This window comes from Chelmon rostratus, chromosome 23 (genome assembly GCF_017976325.1).
Source record: "Chelmon rostratus isolate fCheRos1 chromosome 23, fCheRos1.pri, whole genome shotgun sequence".
Lineage (NCBI taxonomy): Eukaryota > Metazoa > Chordata > Actinopteri > Chaetodontiformes > Chaetodontidae > Chelmon > Chelmon rostratus.
In genome coordinates, this window is record NC_055680.1 from 16,621,465 (window position 1) to 16,639,641 (window position 18,177).

The 18,177-nt window shown below is 44.8% G+C and overlaps 1 protein-coding gene across 1 annotated transcript in view; it reads right to left on the reverse strand.

The window, feature by feature from the left end:
• exoc6b (exocyst complex component 6B) overlaps positions 1–18,177 on the reverse strand; it is an 84,698-nt gene that overhangs the window by 17,707 nt on the left and 48,814 nt on the right. Inside the window, exons 19-20 of the mRNA XM_041964513.1 lie at positions 10,162–10,303; positions 6,486–6,559 (exon numbers count right to left, since the gene is read on the reverse strand). Of these exons, the coding sequence (XP_041820447.1) occupies positions 6,486–6,559; positions 10,162–10,303 (216 nt within the window). The remainder of the gene's footprint in view (positions 1–6,485; positions 6,560–10,161; positions 10,304–18,177) is intronic.

The following is an 18,177-nucleotide window of genomic DNA, read 5'->3' on the forward strand; positions in this document are numbered from 1 at the left end:
TTAGATGATCCCGCTCATATTCCATCCACAGGGCTAATGCGCGTGTTTGTGTTCGTTTGTAGCTAACTGCTAGCTGGCTGCTAAAATCAGGTGTATTTCCACCACCTTATGGGCTGATGCTGATTAGCATGCAGCTGTAGCACACTTAGCATGTGGCTACGTGCAAATGAAAACAAATCAAATTGGATTTTATCCAGATATGACATGAGAGTGTAAATGGAGCTTCATCTGTGTTCATGTTGATTTGAACTCTACAAACTGTGCAGCTTATTTATCCTGATAAATTTTCATAACATTATAAAAATCTGTCTCCTCCTTCCTCTGAAACTCACTCGTCTTCCAAAAAGTGAAAATGTGCTGTACGGAAAAGTCATTAACCTGAACATTTTTTACATATTGTTACATTTACTCTCCGTTTTCCCTAAAATATGGCTCCATACCTTCCACTGGTCCTTCGCTCTTTTCCTCCCTCTCGCTGCCTCGTTAGTCTGGGTTACGAGGAGGTGAGGTGGAGGTTTCCTCTCCCACTGGGCCTCATCTCATCCCTTAGCCTGTCTATTACCTCCACACACACGAGCAGAGGGGGAGAATCTGCTATCCTGTCACTGGGTAATTGCTACTGGCTACGCTGGTCAATCCACACGCACACACGCACACACGCACACACACACACACACAGTGAGGAGACGGGGAGCAGTTGTCATGCTGTGACATGTTGCTTTTGGAGAGAGAGAGGGAAGCCTCGTGAGGTAACGCTTGGGATACACACAAACGCCAGCTCTCAAAGCAAACCTGTGTGTGTGTGTGTGTGTGTGTGCTGTGAAGGAAACTAACCAATGAAATCTAGTTAGTGTAGAGGAGGCACAAGTGAGTGGATGAGGGAGGGAAAAAAAAGATAAAGAATGGGAAGATAAGAAAAAAAGGAAAGATGACAAATGGAGAAGGAATTAGAAAGGAGAAGAAGAAGAGGCAGAAAGAGAGGAAGAAGAAGAAAAGAGGAGAGGAAAGAAAAGATTTACTTTACTTTATGAATCCTAAAAGAGATTAAAAAATAATCAATAAATCAATAAAAAAATAAAAAATCTAAATTTAACTATATGTATGTTATACATTATATGTATAAAAAATACTGCTGCTTTCACATAATCAGGTAATAAATACAGTGTTTCACAGTAATAAGATGGAGAGAGGAGGAAATGAATGAGGATAGAGGAGGGAACTGATGAGAGGAGAGATGGAGGAGGTGAGGAGACGTAGAGAAAAAAAGAGGAGAGGAGGATGAAACTGAGAAGCGCTGATGAGGAGAGGAGAGGAGGAAATTAAGGAGAGGAGAGAAACACAAATATTGCGGAAAATGGGAAGAAGTGAGGAGAAGCGAAGGTGACAGAAAAGAAAGAATGAAACGAGTTGAAGTTCAATAAACTCGAGACTTTGAGAAAATAAAAAGACGTCAGGAAGAGAAACAGGGCAGGGGGAAAAATTGATGACATGATGAATGGATGGAATTTGACTGTCTGTGGTCAACCAAAGGAATGAACCCGGGACCAATCAATGACAAAAGAGACGCACGCGCATACACACATACACACACACACACACACACACACGAGTGGGCCGGAGGTGGAAGAATGCCTGGCACATGAACGAGTACAGAAGGGGATGAGTGCAACTCTACTGTTGCAAGCACTTTTCTGGGGGGACGCCACACCGCAACACACACACACACACACACACACACACACACACACACACACACACACACACACACACACACACACACACACACACACACACACACGAGGGCCAGCCAAAGGTTTGAAGTAACCACAGACTTCTGAATGTTCTAAATATAGGAGGATTGATAGGATCTGTGGAGAAGGGCAGCCTGGGGAGTGCTCGCGCACACACACACACACACACTCTCTAACACAATCTGCCTCCTACACCCACCAAATTATTTAGCAACAGCAGAGAACAGGAGAAAGCTGCTGACAGCTCAGATAAGCTTGTTACAGTGAATCAGCCTTTTTCGAGACAGTCTGATGTAGTGAAAGTGAAAATCTGGGCCGCGTGTCGCTGCTTTTTAGTCCGATACAGGAAGGACCAGAAGAACGTGCGGTGTGAGAACCGCTGAAATGAATCCTGGGAATGTTATATTTAAAAGCTCCATTCGGCTGCTGAAAGCACGCTGGCCTCTATTCTTTACAACTTTACATAATGATGATTTGAACTATTTCAGCTTTTCCAGAAAAAAACGCTTCATTCCAGACTCTCAAATGTGACAATTTGCTGATTTTAGTCCGTATTATATTTTAAATTGAATATCTGAGACTTTCTAGACTAAATTCATTTAAAAGTGATCGATAGTTTAACTAATAAAGAAAACAGTTGTTACATGGAGCCCAAATTCAGTCATATTTTCTGCCATATTTGCAGGTAAAGATGCCAAAAATATTTGGAGAAAATCAAATGTTGTGAACCCAGACAGCTCTCTGATGATGGGATCAGATCTGTAGCAACACTGCCTAACTATTTAAGCCCGACCGTGGATCCACACAGTTCTGACAGAGGGGTTGAGTCCACGAAACTGACGACATGGCGAGTTTCAAAGCGCTGATTACTTCAATGCTCGTGCATGTGGTCATTCTGGTAAAACACTGTTAAGGATGCAAGAAATTAGTCTGTTGAATCTAGTTTGTTGAGTTCCACAAGGACCAAAAGTTAGACAACCATAATTATAAGACAACCCCATCTCCTGCTCCTGCATTTGGCCTAGCTTAGCAACATTGAGGCTAAACAACCAATAATGCTAACGTTAAAAAAAGAACGTCTGCTGTGAGAACTGTTTCCAGAACAAAACATATCACCTGATATTTGACCCAGCAGGATTAAACCCGTCTGTGGTCCTTTTACTGTGGAAAGTTACAAAATTATGACTAAATGTGTCCGATGTTTGAGTGGCGATGGGCAACGCAAAGGAAAATAGAGGAGCTCCAGTACGAAGACATGAAAAAAAAAAAAAAACGTAGACAACTGTTGGTCAGTACTGAAATCCAACTTTTACACTGACTGCAGCATTTCAAAGTCAAACTTCATTTCCTGTTTGTAAAGTGCAAAAAAAAGCTGTGCACCCTGCAGATTAATAACCAGTGTATACTTCATGGTGCTGGTATGGAATTGGGACACTGCTGTGTTTATCTCATGCAATAGGAACTTCAGAACTTTCCCATCTGTTAAAGCAAGGACAGGCCATGTTGTTTTTCTGGCCAAATGGAAAGAACGTCAGACTCTGCCGGAGCAGGAACAGTACGAGATTCAGGACTGGGTATGGAACCGAAGCACTTTGTGGGTAGTGACCGGTATGTGTCTGCAGCAGCGAGCACGGACAGCTGATTGGCAGTCTGATGCTTTGATCGGATATTTCCCGTCAAACGCTGATGCATTTGAGTATGGCAAACACTTTTTTTCCTTTTTACAAAGTAAGAGCGTATGGAGGAAGTGTCGCTCTGGTGCTGATTTGGCACCAGTTTTGGAAACGACGGCTAACGCTAACGATGACACAGTATGTTTTGCAGCTGTGAGCCTGAAAATAACACACAAAACGTATATTTCGCTAACGCTCTCGATGCTACACATGCCGCGTTTGTCAAATGCTCAGAGACAAACCATGTTTTCATCTCACGCCGCGCTCGCTGTGTGTGTCCATCTCCGTATCTAAGAGTGTGTGGGTGTGCGTGTGTGAATGTGTGTGTGTCCTGGGGGAACTCCTGTCTCGGCCCTGTCCCAGGACCCCGGAACCTTCCAGAACACCGGGACCCGACCACACAACAAACGGCCCCGTCAGCGTGATTTATCGACCATTCACCACCAGGTCACACACACACACACACACACACACACACACAAAGACGCACACACACACACACACACACACCAAAAGCATTGCATATGAGCACGTATGAAAGCGCGCGTGTCGACACACGGAGATGAAAAATTTACCTGAAAGAATGCGGATCTCACGCACACAAAAAGATGCGCTCCAGCAGATGTGTACACAGAAATAACACATGAAAGCGCGTACTGGGGGTGAGGGGGGGTGGGGGGTTCTTTTGATAGCGTAAGAATGGTCGCAAAAAACAATGGCCGACAGAGAAAGAAGTAAAGGAGGCTGAATAACTCCAAAAGGAGCGATGGAGTCAACCGATTCTGATCGGCAAAAGGAGGAGGGGGAGGAGATGGAGGAGAGGCAGGAAAAGAGGGGATGGAGACGGAGGATGGAGCGGGCAGTGGGAGCAAAGGAGGGGGTTTGAAGTAAACATCGATGCCGGATGAATGCAATTTTTTTCTTTTCTCCTTCTCCCCATCTTCCCCCCTTCCTTCTCCTCCTCCGAGCGGGAGAACAAGAGGCACTGCATCATCCCGACAGGCGGAGAAAGAGAAGAGAGGGAGAGAGAAAGAGGGATTGTGACGGAGGGATAAAGGGCTATCCGTCTCTGTCTGTCACCTCATTCATCGTCCCCTGCTCCGTCCTGCCGGCCCATCCGTCATCCGCTGTCACACACACACACACACACAAACAGAGACACACACTTTCCACCCACTTTCACACACTCAACAGCAGCTACGACAAAGACGCACACACGCACGCATCAAAGACGGGCAGGCGGACACACAAACTTTGACTCGCTCTCCGCCCTGTTTCACACATTCACTGCGATGACACACAAACGGACACACACACACACACTCTACGCTCACTTTCACACACTCAAACACACACTGTCTACCCACTTTCACAGCAACGATGACAAACACGCACACACCGCAGCCAGAAAGCCACACAAACTTTCGCTTGGGCTCTCCGCCCTGTTTCACACATTCAGAGCGATGACACACACACACACACAGACACACAGACACACAGACACACACACACACAGACACACACACACACACACAACCTCCGCTCAGTTTCACACATTCAGCGACGATGACAGACACACTAACACGCACCAAAGTCTCTCTCCGAAAGAAGAAACTCGAAAACGGCGATGGCAAACACAAGTTCGCTCGCACGCGCTTTCACGCACGTACGCACTCGCCTGCCAAACGCTTTTCTCGTAAAGTCGAAATACGGAGCGTGCACAGTCGCGCACGCACGCACACACACACGCACACTCCGCCCAACATCCTGTATTCTCCAGAAAACAGCGGAGGCGTCCAGTTCTGTCCCTCCTCCGGCTGGTTCTGCTCGCTTTTTCCCAGGACCCCAAAACAAGACGTCCCCGCCGCACAGCCGGGACCACTTCCTGCACCCAACTGTTTCTCAACGTCAGGTCCGAGGACCCAGGTCGGCCCCTGATGAATCGGTCCTGAACTGGCGCGGAGATCTACAGCGACGCGTTCACCTGCACGACGATGGAGGATGTTTCACAAGACATCTCAGCAACCGAAGCTCAACACTCATTCAACCACAAAGCTGTGTTACTGTTGCAGTGCCACCTCTGCTCCGTTAGCATCTTTTAGCTCCGTTAGCATCTTTTAGCTCCGTTAGCATCTTTCAGCTCCATTAGCATCTTTCAGCTCCATTAGCATCTTTCAGCTCCGTTAGCATCTCTCAGCTCCATTAGCATCTTTCAGCTCCGTTAGCATCTCTCAGCTCCATTAGCATCTTTCAGCTCCGTTAGCATCTCTCAGCTCCATTAGCATCTTTCAGCTCAGTCTCTGAGTTTGCAGAGTTGTTGTTGCCGGTTGTTAACCAAGATCAGCAAAGATCATGACAAGATCAGGGCCTTAAAGATGACCTTAAACCTCTGTGAGGATCCGTTCAAATCCACCCGAAAGCTAAGGTCTGTTAGCAGTATCTTCATACGGGTATAAAGAATCCTGTCTAGTTGTCCATCATGTTACAATGAGAATTCTGCCCGATGACATAAAGGAAAAGGGTGACACATTTTACACAGATCTGCAGTCAGTTGTTATGTTTGTGTCTCTTCACCGTTTGAGCTCATCTATTTGAACCTTTTGCTAACTTTCTTTGTAGTTTTGAGGCTCGTACATAAACAGATTTCTTGACTCTGAAGACTTTTTGCAATAATTCGGGGGGCATAGTGTTAATCTGGTTCAGCGGACGGTGGAACATCGAGAAAAGGAAGAAATTCTGTGGGAATGCTGGAATTTTAAAAGACGTGACAGACAGAGGAGGTAAAAGAAAAAAAAGGAAGTCGGCAAACAAGGAAGAGAGAGACATGAGGTGGAGGGGGTTGTTGTAGAATAAGAATAAGAATCAGAAAACCAAATGAAGGAGGAAGACGAGGAGGAGAAAGCATGGAGGAGGACTGGCAAGGGGGGGTGTGAGGGAGGATGGGAGGAAGGATGAAAAGGACGAGGGAGGGGGGGTAGAAAAAAGATAGTGGAGAGACGAAAAAAAAAACAGAGAAAGAGAAAACGAAGGAGAGAGGACCACGAGGGAGACAAAGACCTACTTGTCTCAAGTCACTGAAGGCCAGAAGCAACGTGTCACCCTGGAAGCCTGCGACCGGGCCGGCTCTGGCAAAACCTGTGGGAAAATACAAACCCGCCCCCCCCAGTCCACCCCCGGAGAGAGGGAAGAGAGGAGGAGGAGGAAAAAAAGAGGGTGAAAAACGGAATAATAAAAGACCTGGTCGGATTCGCTATGCATCGGGATAGATTGGCAGACAAATGACAGCCTGGGGAGGAGGAGGAGGAGGAGGAGGAGGAGGAGGAGGGAGGAGGGGGAGGGAAGGGGAGGGCAGGGTGTTAGAGTCATGTCGCCGGCTCTTGTTGAAAAAGAGAAAGATTGTGTGTGTGTGTGTGTGTGTGAAAGAGCAAAGGCTTTGTAGTGTGTTTAAATGTAGGTTGCGTTGAATGTGTGTGTGTGTGTGTGTGTGTGTGTGTGTGTGTGGACGATGGAGATTTTCAAGCATTTGTCTTGATGGATGTGAGTGTGCGAAGGTGTGAAAGTGTGTGTGTGTGTGTGTGTGTGAGAGTTGGTCCACTTGTTGAGCGTGTGTGTGTGTGTGTGTGTGTGTGTGTTTGTTGTTTGTACAGGGCTTCGCCTGCATGTTTGGGAACAGTCGAGGACTGTTGGATTTTGAACCCAGGGTGACGCCCGTGTGTGTGCGCGAGTGTGTGTGTCGGGGTCGTACGGAGTGTGAGCTGGGGTCTTGGCGTCAGTTGGCCCCCGTAAACAAGCCGACTGGTATTCTGAGCGAGGGAATGAGAGAAAAGAGGAGTGCCGCGGAGAGAGAGAGAGCAAGCCTGTAGCTAATCTCTTTCACCTCAGGACACACACACACACACACACACACACACACACACACACACACACACACACACACACACAAGGCCATACACACCACAGCACTGATTACACGCCTGCCATCTTCAGTGACCCCCGTGAGACACACACTCACACACACTGTGGCGCTAAAGCTAAGCTAACCTTGCAGCTCGTTCCCCAGACCAAACCTCCATATTCTACCTGCGAACTTTAACCTTTAGCTTCACCCTTCATTCCTTTACCTCCACCTTTCTCCACCTTCTTCCCGTCTACCCGTCTCCTTTCCTCGTCCCTCTCCATCCTCATTTCAACAACTTTCTGACAATATTAATGACAGAACAGGCCGTTTGACCTCTGCATGAACGATCCATCTGAGCGTCTTCTGATCGGTGGCAGGTTTGGTTAAGATTCGGCTAAAAGACGACTTGGATACGGTTAGAAAAGGATGGTGATGACGGCTGAAAGAGGCCGAAGCTGATTGAACTCCTCTGCCACATGTTCCCTCTATCAGGAAAACCACCGCTGGTTTGACGCTCTCGTGTCTTTTCTTACCTTTCTATCATTTTTGGCTTCAACCTTAACATTTTAACCGTTTCTTCATCCTGCTACAGTCTTCGTTTGTTTGAATCTCTGCATGTTTTCCCCTCTAATATTTCCATTTTTTTTTAATTCTTTCAAATTTCTGCGTTTCTTGCTTTAACTTTCGTTCTTTTTTCCTCATTTCTCTCTTTTCTTCAGCTCATACTATTTCTTCTTCCACTTTTTTGAACGTTTTCCTCCATTTTTTCCTCTTTCTATAATTCTCTGCACCTGTTTTTTCTCACTACATTGTTCAGTTTAACACTCACTATGATTCATTTTTTTTACATCTCGTCTGTTCATCTTCTCCTTCTTCTCATCCTCTCCACCTTTGACACCGCATTGCGCTCACTCGCATCTCCTCCTCCTCCTCTGCTCTCTTCCTCTCCATCTTTCCTCCTCGTGTTCATTTCGCCTGCACCTCCCTCTCTTTTTATCTGTCACAATCCTGAAATTCCTCCTTTCATTTCATCTCTAGCTCCTCTTTCTTGTGCTCTCCCTCACTTCCTCCGCCTTTGACTCGCCATTAATTTCCCTTTAATCCCTCCTCTCATCCATGTACTCTCTTTCTTTTTCTTACTTCAATTTTTTTTTATTTCACACCTCTTTCATTTAATCCCATTTTCTCTGCCCTCTTGTTCCTCGAGCTCTTTCATCCCGTTCTGCTCCATCCTTCTATATCACCCTCTTTTTTCGTTCAATCCCTCCTCAGTTCACCTTTTTCTCCTACGGTGTATTTTTTCCTTCCTTTTCATCTTCTCCGCTCCTTTCATGACTTTCTCTACTCATTCTCCATGTTCCCAGTTCCTTTGTTCACTCCTTCTCTTCCCTCTTTCACACTCATTCTGTCCATCCATTTTTCATTCTTCCTCACATTGCACTCGTTCATGACCCCATCACTCTTTCGCCATTCATCCTCTTCTTCGACTCATTCTCTCTCTTCCTCTTACCTTCCATTTTTCACGCTTGCTTTCATGCTTTTATTCATTTCCCTCTTCTCTTCTTATAAAGACAGTGTATCGCCACCTTATTTTTATCCCTCCATCCCATCTCTTCACTTTAATCTGTCCATCCACCTTGCATTTTTCATTTCACCCCTTTCCATTAATCCCTCGTTCCTGCTCCTCTCTTTCATGCTCTGTCTATCTTTCATTCATCCTTTTAAATGTAATCGCTCTTTCCCACCCCACCTCCAGTGCTGTCTTGCGGTTTCCTCCTCCGTCTGTCTCTCCACTCTTTCCCCCTTTCAATTTTTGACATCCCTCAAATTTTTTCGCCTCTCCTGCCTCGTCCGTCCCCTCAGCTGTGTCCTCACCCACGGCCAGTTTTTTCCTCATCTGAGCCCTGCGTCTGCCATGAATAAGTAACTCTGTAACCTCCTAACCCCTCCACAGCGCTGCACGCATGTCACTGCACATCACGTCACAAACACACACACACACAACACACACTGCGTGACCCACGCCGTGACTCGAGGAACCTTCATCATGTACAAACGGAGCCAACGACGCTTTCATTCCTCCCCCTCCTTTATCTGCGAGAGCTCCTCTGCATCTTTAAGTCTCCGAAAAACAAGGCAAAGAGGGAAAAGGAAACGCGAGGGTAGGATGGGAAGGGGAGAGGAGGATGAAATGATGGAGAGGAGGAGGGAAGAAGGGAGAGAGGAGGAGGAGAAGATGTCAGGAAACAAGCAAAGAGAAAGAACAAAGAAGAAGCTGCAGAAAAAAGGAGAGAAGAAAAAGAGACAATAGAAGAAAAAGTGTTTTCAGAGGGTACAGAGGTGCTCTCCCCTCAACGTGTGACTGGTTGATCCATAGCGCCCCCTGTGCTCTCAGATGCAATCTGCAGACATGCCGAGTTTATTGGTGAATGTCCCATTTCCAAACTTTCTAACTTTTAACGTGACATCAAACTAAGCAAACCACGTTGTTGATTACGGATCCACACACATAAATGTAGTTTGGGGAGGCGCACGATTCAGCCACTTTCTGACACGTGACTTTACAGCTACGTTACGGGTGTGTACAAAAGTGTGTTTGTGTGTGTGTGTGTGTGGTGAGAAATTAAAGTAACGAAGGAGAGGTTAAAGGAGCAGGGGAGGACAAAAGAGGGGAGCTGAATTATGATAGTAAGGATAAAGCTGAGGGAGGAAGGAAGAAAGGAGGGAAAAGGGTGAAAGTGTGCACCGATGGGGCTGATGAGGGGGACAGAGGGAGGGAAGGAAGCGAATAATATTAAAGCCAAGCATTTGAATTTAAGGTGTGAATGCCGACACTCACTCTCGCACTCCTTGACGTCGGTGTAGAGCTGGTGCAGAGCTCCCATGGAGATCTGCCTGACCTCCGGGTCGAGCAGGAGCTGCATCAGGGAGGTGGAGATGTGTTTACAGGCCGACATGCAGGCAGTCTGGGCCACCTTACCCTGAGAAAGAGAGAGAGAGAGAGAGAGAGAGAGAGAGAGAGAGAGGGGGGTGGGGGGGTTAGAGCTCTATATTTATGTGCATTTCTTCCTGGAGACCATCTGCTAAACAGTGGGGATGGGACTTCTTCCTGGGACACAACATTTCTATATATGACACTCTTTTCCATGCTAACTGCCTGATTCATCTAGTTCTCTTTGTTCTAACCATCATCACTTCCTGTGCACCTGAGTATTTTTTCCCCGGGAAACAACAGTTTTTTCACATGTTTCCTTTGTTTTTTTAGACCCAATAAACAAACTAGCTGTGATCATAACGTCGTCTGTTTAATAAAAATGTGCGTCTTGGGGTCATGTGATGTGTGTATGGCTAAGCCCCTTCTAAATAAATGGCAAGCTCACAAGCTTCACTGAAACACACACGCAGCGGTAATCAGAACAAGTTCATGTGGGTTTTTTCAGTGTATGAACACACACACGCGCACACACACACACACACACACACACACACACACACACACAGAGTGAGTGTTAATATATTGTGCTGCGTTCAGGTGCAGTCAGAATGATGAAGTAGCATAATAAGAATAAAAGCAGCGGATGAGGAAGTACATGACAACGCATTAATACAGAAACCAAAACATGTGTTTGTGTGGGTTTGATTGAGTGTGTGTGCGTGTGCGTGTGTGTGTGTGTGTGTGTGACCGAGCAGACGTGTGCGCCATCTCAGCGACTAGCCGTGGCCTTGATCTCGACCTCGACGTCTGCATTCCAACAGAATGAAGCAAAGAGATGAAAAGGAGACAAAAAGGAAAAACCTGATAATGAGGAAAAGCTTGTAAAGGTTCAACTTAGAAGAGCTGGAGGGAAAGAAACAAGAAGGAACAGGATGAAATTAAAGAAATCCGCAGCGGGAACACATTTCTGTTACTCCTAATCATGAAATAACTCAAGTTCACTGACACGATTACTTCATTTCCCTTCTCTAAATTCTTTTAATACAGGTTTGTCAACAGGTTAACAACTAAACTTATTAAAAAAAACATCTTAAACCTCCTAATTTATGTCCCTCTGTGTGAAAGAAGCTGCAAAAGAATAAAAGTGCATGTTCTACTGCAGAGCCTGATTACACAAATGAATCCTGATGTGACTTTGATGTGTATGGCTGACACGAACACACACACACACACACACGCACACGCCTTCAGGTGAATAACAAACACCAGATCTTCTATCCCAGCCCTGCTAATTGAAGCAACCTTCATTAATCACACCTACCATGTGCAAAAACACACACAATCAGACAAACACATGTATAATTGTGCTTAATGTTCAGCTTTAAGTGTTGGTGTAAATCTGTTAGGACCATATAATTGCAGTGTGTGTTTACACAGCTCTAATGTGACATACGTGACTCTGTTATAGTAAATGTTGCTATCATAGCGAATTTATCAACACAATTTTTTCACTTGCTTTGACCTAAATTCTGCTCTTCTGTCTCCTCTTTGCACTCAATTTAAAACAGCCCACTAAAATCCTATATAAACATCAAAATTTGCTATTCAAAAGATTGGAAACGTCATTATAAACATTTTTTATGACTCCTCCATGAAAAGCATGAAGTCAAACAGCTTTATGGCTGGCATTTAAAAGAGTGAAATCTGAGGCAAAATCAATTCATTCCAATGGAACGGCTGCAACTAGTCGATCTGTTCGCAGCTCCAAAGTAAATCTGAATAAAGTTCAACTCATCAAGTTCAATTTGGGTTAACTTTGACGGCCAAATTTGCATCAGTGACCGATAGAAACTCCTCTGCTGGAGTATAAAAAAGAGGAGCAGTTTGCAGACAGTGATGAGACAGGAGTCGACGGTACGAATATGTCTTTTGAGCAAACTAAAATATTCTATTAGCAACAAACTTAACAAGCTTGTTAACAGTAAGGAAGCTAACTAGCTCCCACAGTTTTGTCTCCACTCATCGATAAATGATGATCAACTCTGAGGAAAAAATGTCACTGTGGAATAAACAGCACAGTATAAAACAAAAAAAGAAAAAGTATTGTGACTGAGTAGCGTTAGCATGAGTCTGTTCCCACATTAGCTGCTAGCTAACCAGCTACAGTAGCTCATCAATCAGTACATCAACTGAGGACCTGCAGATTAAATTCCCTGCACCACTTTCTGATGTGACCGGGCCTTATGATTTCTTCCAAGACTGGAATACCATTTACAGGAAATTTAATAATCAAAAATTACCCTTTTCTGTAAATCCAAGTTAAAAAAAACATCACTTATTAGTTAAAATCATCAAAACACTATTTAATCAGTATTTTTTTAACTTCACTTACATAGTAAAACATAATTCACTCCGTTTGTTCTCCAGGAAGCAGCTCAACTTGCCGACACAGTAATAAACTGGCTTCCCTTTGCAGATCCATAAAATTCATCTTATCTTATATAACAAACCTGACAGCAGCAGAAAGATCCCATTGTAGCTGCGAGTGAACTGAGGTCCACCTCAGGAAAGAGTCTGGAGCGCAGTTCAGTCAAGAGGCAGCCCTCACCTCAAAGGGAAATCAAATTACACACACGGCGCACACGTGCGAGCACATATGTTTGAGAAACACACACCTACGACTGGCCGGATATCCTCCAATACGATGCTGACCTCCGAGCTCTCTATCCACACACACACACTCGCACACTACAACCCCAGGGGTCAGTTATCACAGGGTGAGATTGAGCGTGAAATAGGCTAATTCTATTTACATGTCTTGAACCTGGCTGACTGACACACACACAAACACACAGGTAGGTCTGTCTGACAGAAATGGCGTTGTCTCAGAGTTCAATACAGACAACTGGGAACCATTAGCCTGAGGCACACTGGAGGGAGGAGGGAGGAAGAGGAGTGAGGATAGGAGAGGAAAGGAAAGGAAAGGCAAGAAAAGGTTGAGGAGAGGTCAGGAAAGGAAAGGAAATAGAAGGAAGGGGAGTAGGGAAAAGGAGGAAAGTCAGGAAAGAAAAGGGAAGAAAGAAAAAGAAAAGAAAAGAAAGGAAAAGAAATAGAGGGAGAGAAAAGAAAAGGTTGAGGAGAGGCCAGGAAAGAGAAGGGAAGGGAGGGAAAGAAAAGGGAAGGGAAGGAAAGAAAAGGTAAAGAAAGAAAATTGAAGAAAAGAAAAGAAAAGAAAAGAAAAGAAAAGAAAAGAAAAGAAAATGCCAGGAAAGGGAAGGAAAGGAAAGGAAAGGTGAAGAAAGGAAAGGAAATAGATGGAAGGGGAGTAAAGTAAAGGAGGAGAGGTCAAGAAAGGAAAGGGAAGAAAAGGTGAAAAAGGAATACAAAGAAAGAAATGGAAAAGAAATGAGAGGAAAGGAAAGGAAATGAAATAGAGGGAAAGGGGCGTTAAGATAAGGAGGAGAGGTAAGGAAAGGAAAGGTGAAGAAAGGAAATGGAAGGAAAGAAAAGAAAAGAAAATGACAGGTGAGTAAAGAAAAGCTGAGGAAAGAAGAAAGGTGAGTAAAGGCCATGAATGGAAAGGAAGGATGAGAAAAAGAAGAGAGAGAGAAGGTGGATACAGAAGGCAATGAAAGAAAAGGCAAGGTGAGGAAAAGAAAGTAAAGCAAAGGTGAGGAAAGGAATGAAAGGAGAGGGAAAGAGACAGAGAGGAGGAGTAAAGGAAAGGACAAGGAAAGGCAAGGAAATGAAGGGAAAAGGAAAGGGAAGTGAGGAAAGGAAATAAATGGAAAGATAAGGAAATGACAGGTGGGTAAAGGTGAGCGGAGGAAAAGTGAGGAAAGGAGAGAGGAAAGTGAGAAAGGAAATGAAAGGAAGGAAAGGAAATGACAAGGAAAGGAAAAGCAAAAGAAAGGAGAAGCAAAGAAAAAGAAACTGAGAAAAGGAAAGGAAAAAAAGGAAATTTAAACAACGGGCAAGGAAACGAAAGGTTAGGAAAGGACAGAAAGATTTAAAAAAGATTCTTTAAAAAAAGAAGAAGAAAACATGGGGCAGGAAGGAAAGGAAACAAGAAGAGGGAACGAAGGAGAAAAAGGACAGAAGGCAAAAGGGAAGTGAAGGAGAGAAAGACAGGATGGACGGCCCTCCATCCCTCCCTCCCTCCCTCCCTCCAGCTAACGAGAGACGTTCATCAAAGAGCTCATTAAAAGCTACTCAGCTGCTAACGGCTGAACAAACAGACAAGAGACGACAGAAAGCAGACGAGGTGGAGGCGGAGAGGTGAGGGGGAAGGATGGGGACGGGGCCGGTGGAGTCAGGCAGCGAGATGAAGGGGGCGAATAATCAGGAGACGGGAATGAACGAGGGAAGAGGAAGGAAAAGGAGGAGCAATGAAAGGAATGCAGACGGATGAGAATGACAGTAAAATATGCTAATAGGCGATTACATTCCTGTCTCCGTCTGTCTCGTTTAGAGCTGATAATTGACCGTTAAAGTTACAGTTAAAGCCACATTCATCTGCATTTCTATATTATTGTCTGTTAGTTTTATCTTAAAAGCCTTAAACCTTTTAGGTTTTTCAGCACATTTACAGCAGTACGAGTTAGCTGCTAGCTGATGAAGAAAGTGGAACACCCAGCAAATAAAGATCAGATTGGTGGACACCAAACCAGAGCTAAAAAAGGGTCAATATTAGGCTTATTGGTGAAAATTAGCACTTAATTAATTGGGATGCTAATATTGCTGTGTGTGTCTATAGGTAATTATTTGCTAACACATAACTCTATCAGCTGTTTGGGGGTCTCCTGCCCTCTACTGGCCAGAAACAGATTAAAGTTGCATGAAAACATATTCTCCCAATCAGCTTTGCACGATTAGCAATGTGGTTGTTCAAGAACACGCGTGTTTTTGCCAGAGTTTAAATAGATTTAGCTCTTTCTCGAAAGTAAAACGGTTGCTTATTAAGTCATGAATATTTAATATTATGGAGTACCACCTGGTTATAATATAACACACAGGACAGGAGTGACATACTTATACCTGCTGCAGAGGTTTTCTGTGGGTTTGTTACTACGAGTGACCCTTTACACGACACAGTCATCTGATCTACTGTTAGTATAAAAGTAAAGATTACTGCAGCCATGCAGCGTTTTCAGGGGCCTGGAAATGTTTCTGATGCTTCCACCTGATCCTAACAATCAATCAAACCAAACAAATAACAAGTGAAAAACCTGCATTTGTCTAAAACAAGGATGTGGTCTCATATTCAAACACTGTGTTTTCAAGGTGAACCAGCCTGTGTGTGGTCGAACACACGATTCCAGCAGTCCTGTTCAGTCAGCCGCACATGCAACCGTCATTAAAAACGACAAGTTATTTACAAATGCTGCGGCGAGGCAGCGTGTTCAGGTTGCGTGGGGGGATATTTCCACACGCTGGGGCTTTCTAGTATCACGCCTGCGCTAAATTTAATCAGGAACTTCAAATAAAACGACTCAAAACGCCGGTGACAACCAGAACTTCACATGCGAAAGAGTTCAGCGTTATAACAGATTGATGTGCGTCTCCACCGAACTATGCGCCTCCCATTTTGGCTGCAGTTTGTTTCGAAGCGCTCCCTGCTGAATTCAAGCTCAGCCTCTCAACGGCAGCAGCAGGTCGAGTCAGAAACACAGCAGCACGGTAAGTCAGTGCTTCACAACGCCATAACGCACTGATTCACAACTCCTGGAAGGGATTCGCCACGGTGTATAATATGCTCTCCGTCCATCCAGAAACCTGTCAGTCAAACGAACGGCAGGTTAGGGCAGCCAAAAGTCAAGAGGTGGGATCACAGCAAAAAATATGATCCTGACGTGCGACACCCCGGAGTTCACCGCTGCTTCGACCACATCTGTGACAGAGAATATGACCGAAATGAGCTTCGGCATCAATCTGACGGGCGATGCATCTTAATTCTGATTCATGACTTGGAAAACGGCTGAAAATGTGAATCTCCTCATGCGTTCGAGACTTAAATTCACGGAGTCAAGCTCCAAATCACCGCACAGGGAGCAGATCCAGGGTGAGTCTCGTGGAACAGTCGTGGATCGCTGCGTTATGGCAGGTATTTGTTCACGTCACTCAAGAAACACCACAAAAATGGAGTCTGGCCTCAGGTTTCGGTGCATTTTTGCGAGTGTTTTCTCTTTGAGTGCAACCTTGACACACACACACACACACACAGAGAGCCAGTGCAAGCAACTTCAGGGAATTAAAACCACATTTGATCTGACAGATACCAGGGTTGGAAATTTCTTCTTGTGTAGTGCAGCGAGTGGTAAACACAGACTGTTTCAAGACTATAAATGTGTTCGCCGGCAAGACGGCGAACACCAGACGTGCTCTCATCCTCTCTGGTCAAATAAAAGTCTGAAATGTCAACTTTTGTTTTACGTGTAAATAAAGTTTTAGGGTAGAGCAAGACCTCCAGATGATGCCGTAACCTGCCGAAGTTTCTGGTACATTAGCTTTAACGCAAATTAAATTGTTTAGTGCCGGCAGGTGGCTGGGTACCATTTCCCTCCCTGGTTGGGACAACGAATCAGGCACATGAACACAGATTCAGGCAGACGTGCATCACTTCTCTTCAAATCTCGCATGCCGGGTCGGTGAACTCTCAAGTGAGGATTTAGGGTCAAAGTTGAAGGGTTAACAAGGTCAGTCAGGGGTTGGTAAACATCACTCCGTTACCACAGCAACGCAGATACTCACCGGTAAGGTCGCGTGTTCTACGGGCGTTCCCTACGGCGAGAAACATAAACCGGGGAAATTTAGCGGATGGCAAAACAGCAAAACTCCTGCGTTATTAATGGGAGACATGGAAAAATGGTAACGGCTCCGTGGAAATAAAAGTCCTCAATCAAATCAAAGCGAGGTCATTGGCAGCCTCTTCTCTGTGTGAGGTATTTATTGCACTCACGGGCCCTTGAGATGATGCTAATCTGGCTTCATCTGGCAATTTGTAGTGACGTGCCGAAGCACCGTGGAGAACGCAGTAAGCCTCAGACACACAGCGGGGAAACGGCCGCCAAGCGTTCTCCATGCACAGCAGAAAACTGATCAAGGAGCTTATGAGGCATGAAATTGGAGCGCTATGGGCCAGAATTTCCTTTCTAATTTTCACATGATTATTTTCACTCTGGAGGCCTTCGCCGTTCCATCTTTAAATTCGAGCTCAATTCGATTAGGAGCATTTAGCTAGCGCTACACCCTGAGAGGCGTTGTTAGCTCTGGCACGGGGCGACCCCTCGAGTACCACCTGGTTAAAACAAGCACAAACACACATGCAGGATGCATCAGAAGCTTCATTTAGCAAATAGCGGCAATCTGTGTATGCTGAGCTGCTAGTTGCATAACATCTTGGATTTGACTTTTTACAGTCATAAAAATGTAAAAACACTTATTTCTGGATCCTCGGCCTCTTCCCTGAGTGCTCTGGAGCCTCCTCACATTTTGCTTTTTGATTTGGTGCAGTGGTACTAGAAGACTTATCTTTTATCTACTGTATATTTCCTGAAGTCAGGGGTCCTCTGGGAAATATTAATGCAACAATTCTGTGTGATTATGTAAATAATAATAAATTAAAGTGATATCGCAATGGAAAGCTATTGTAGCAGCAGATAATAGTAATAGTAGGCGAAACAATTAGTCAGTTAATCAATAAGTTGATTAATCAACAAGTCAGCCGACAGAAAAATATTCAGCAACCATTCTGGAAATTGAGTTGTTTTTTTTTTTAATGCCTTCACTTGCTACAGTTTGTTGCTTTTTTTATCGTTGTGTGATTACTGCATATTTCCATCATTTCCAACTACTTCCTGATATAGGGGTCGATTAAAAAAACATTAACTTCAGCCCTAAAAAGTGCTTCCTGGAACACCT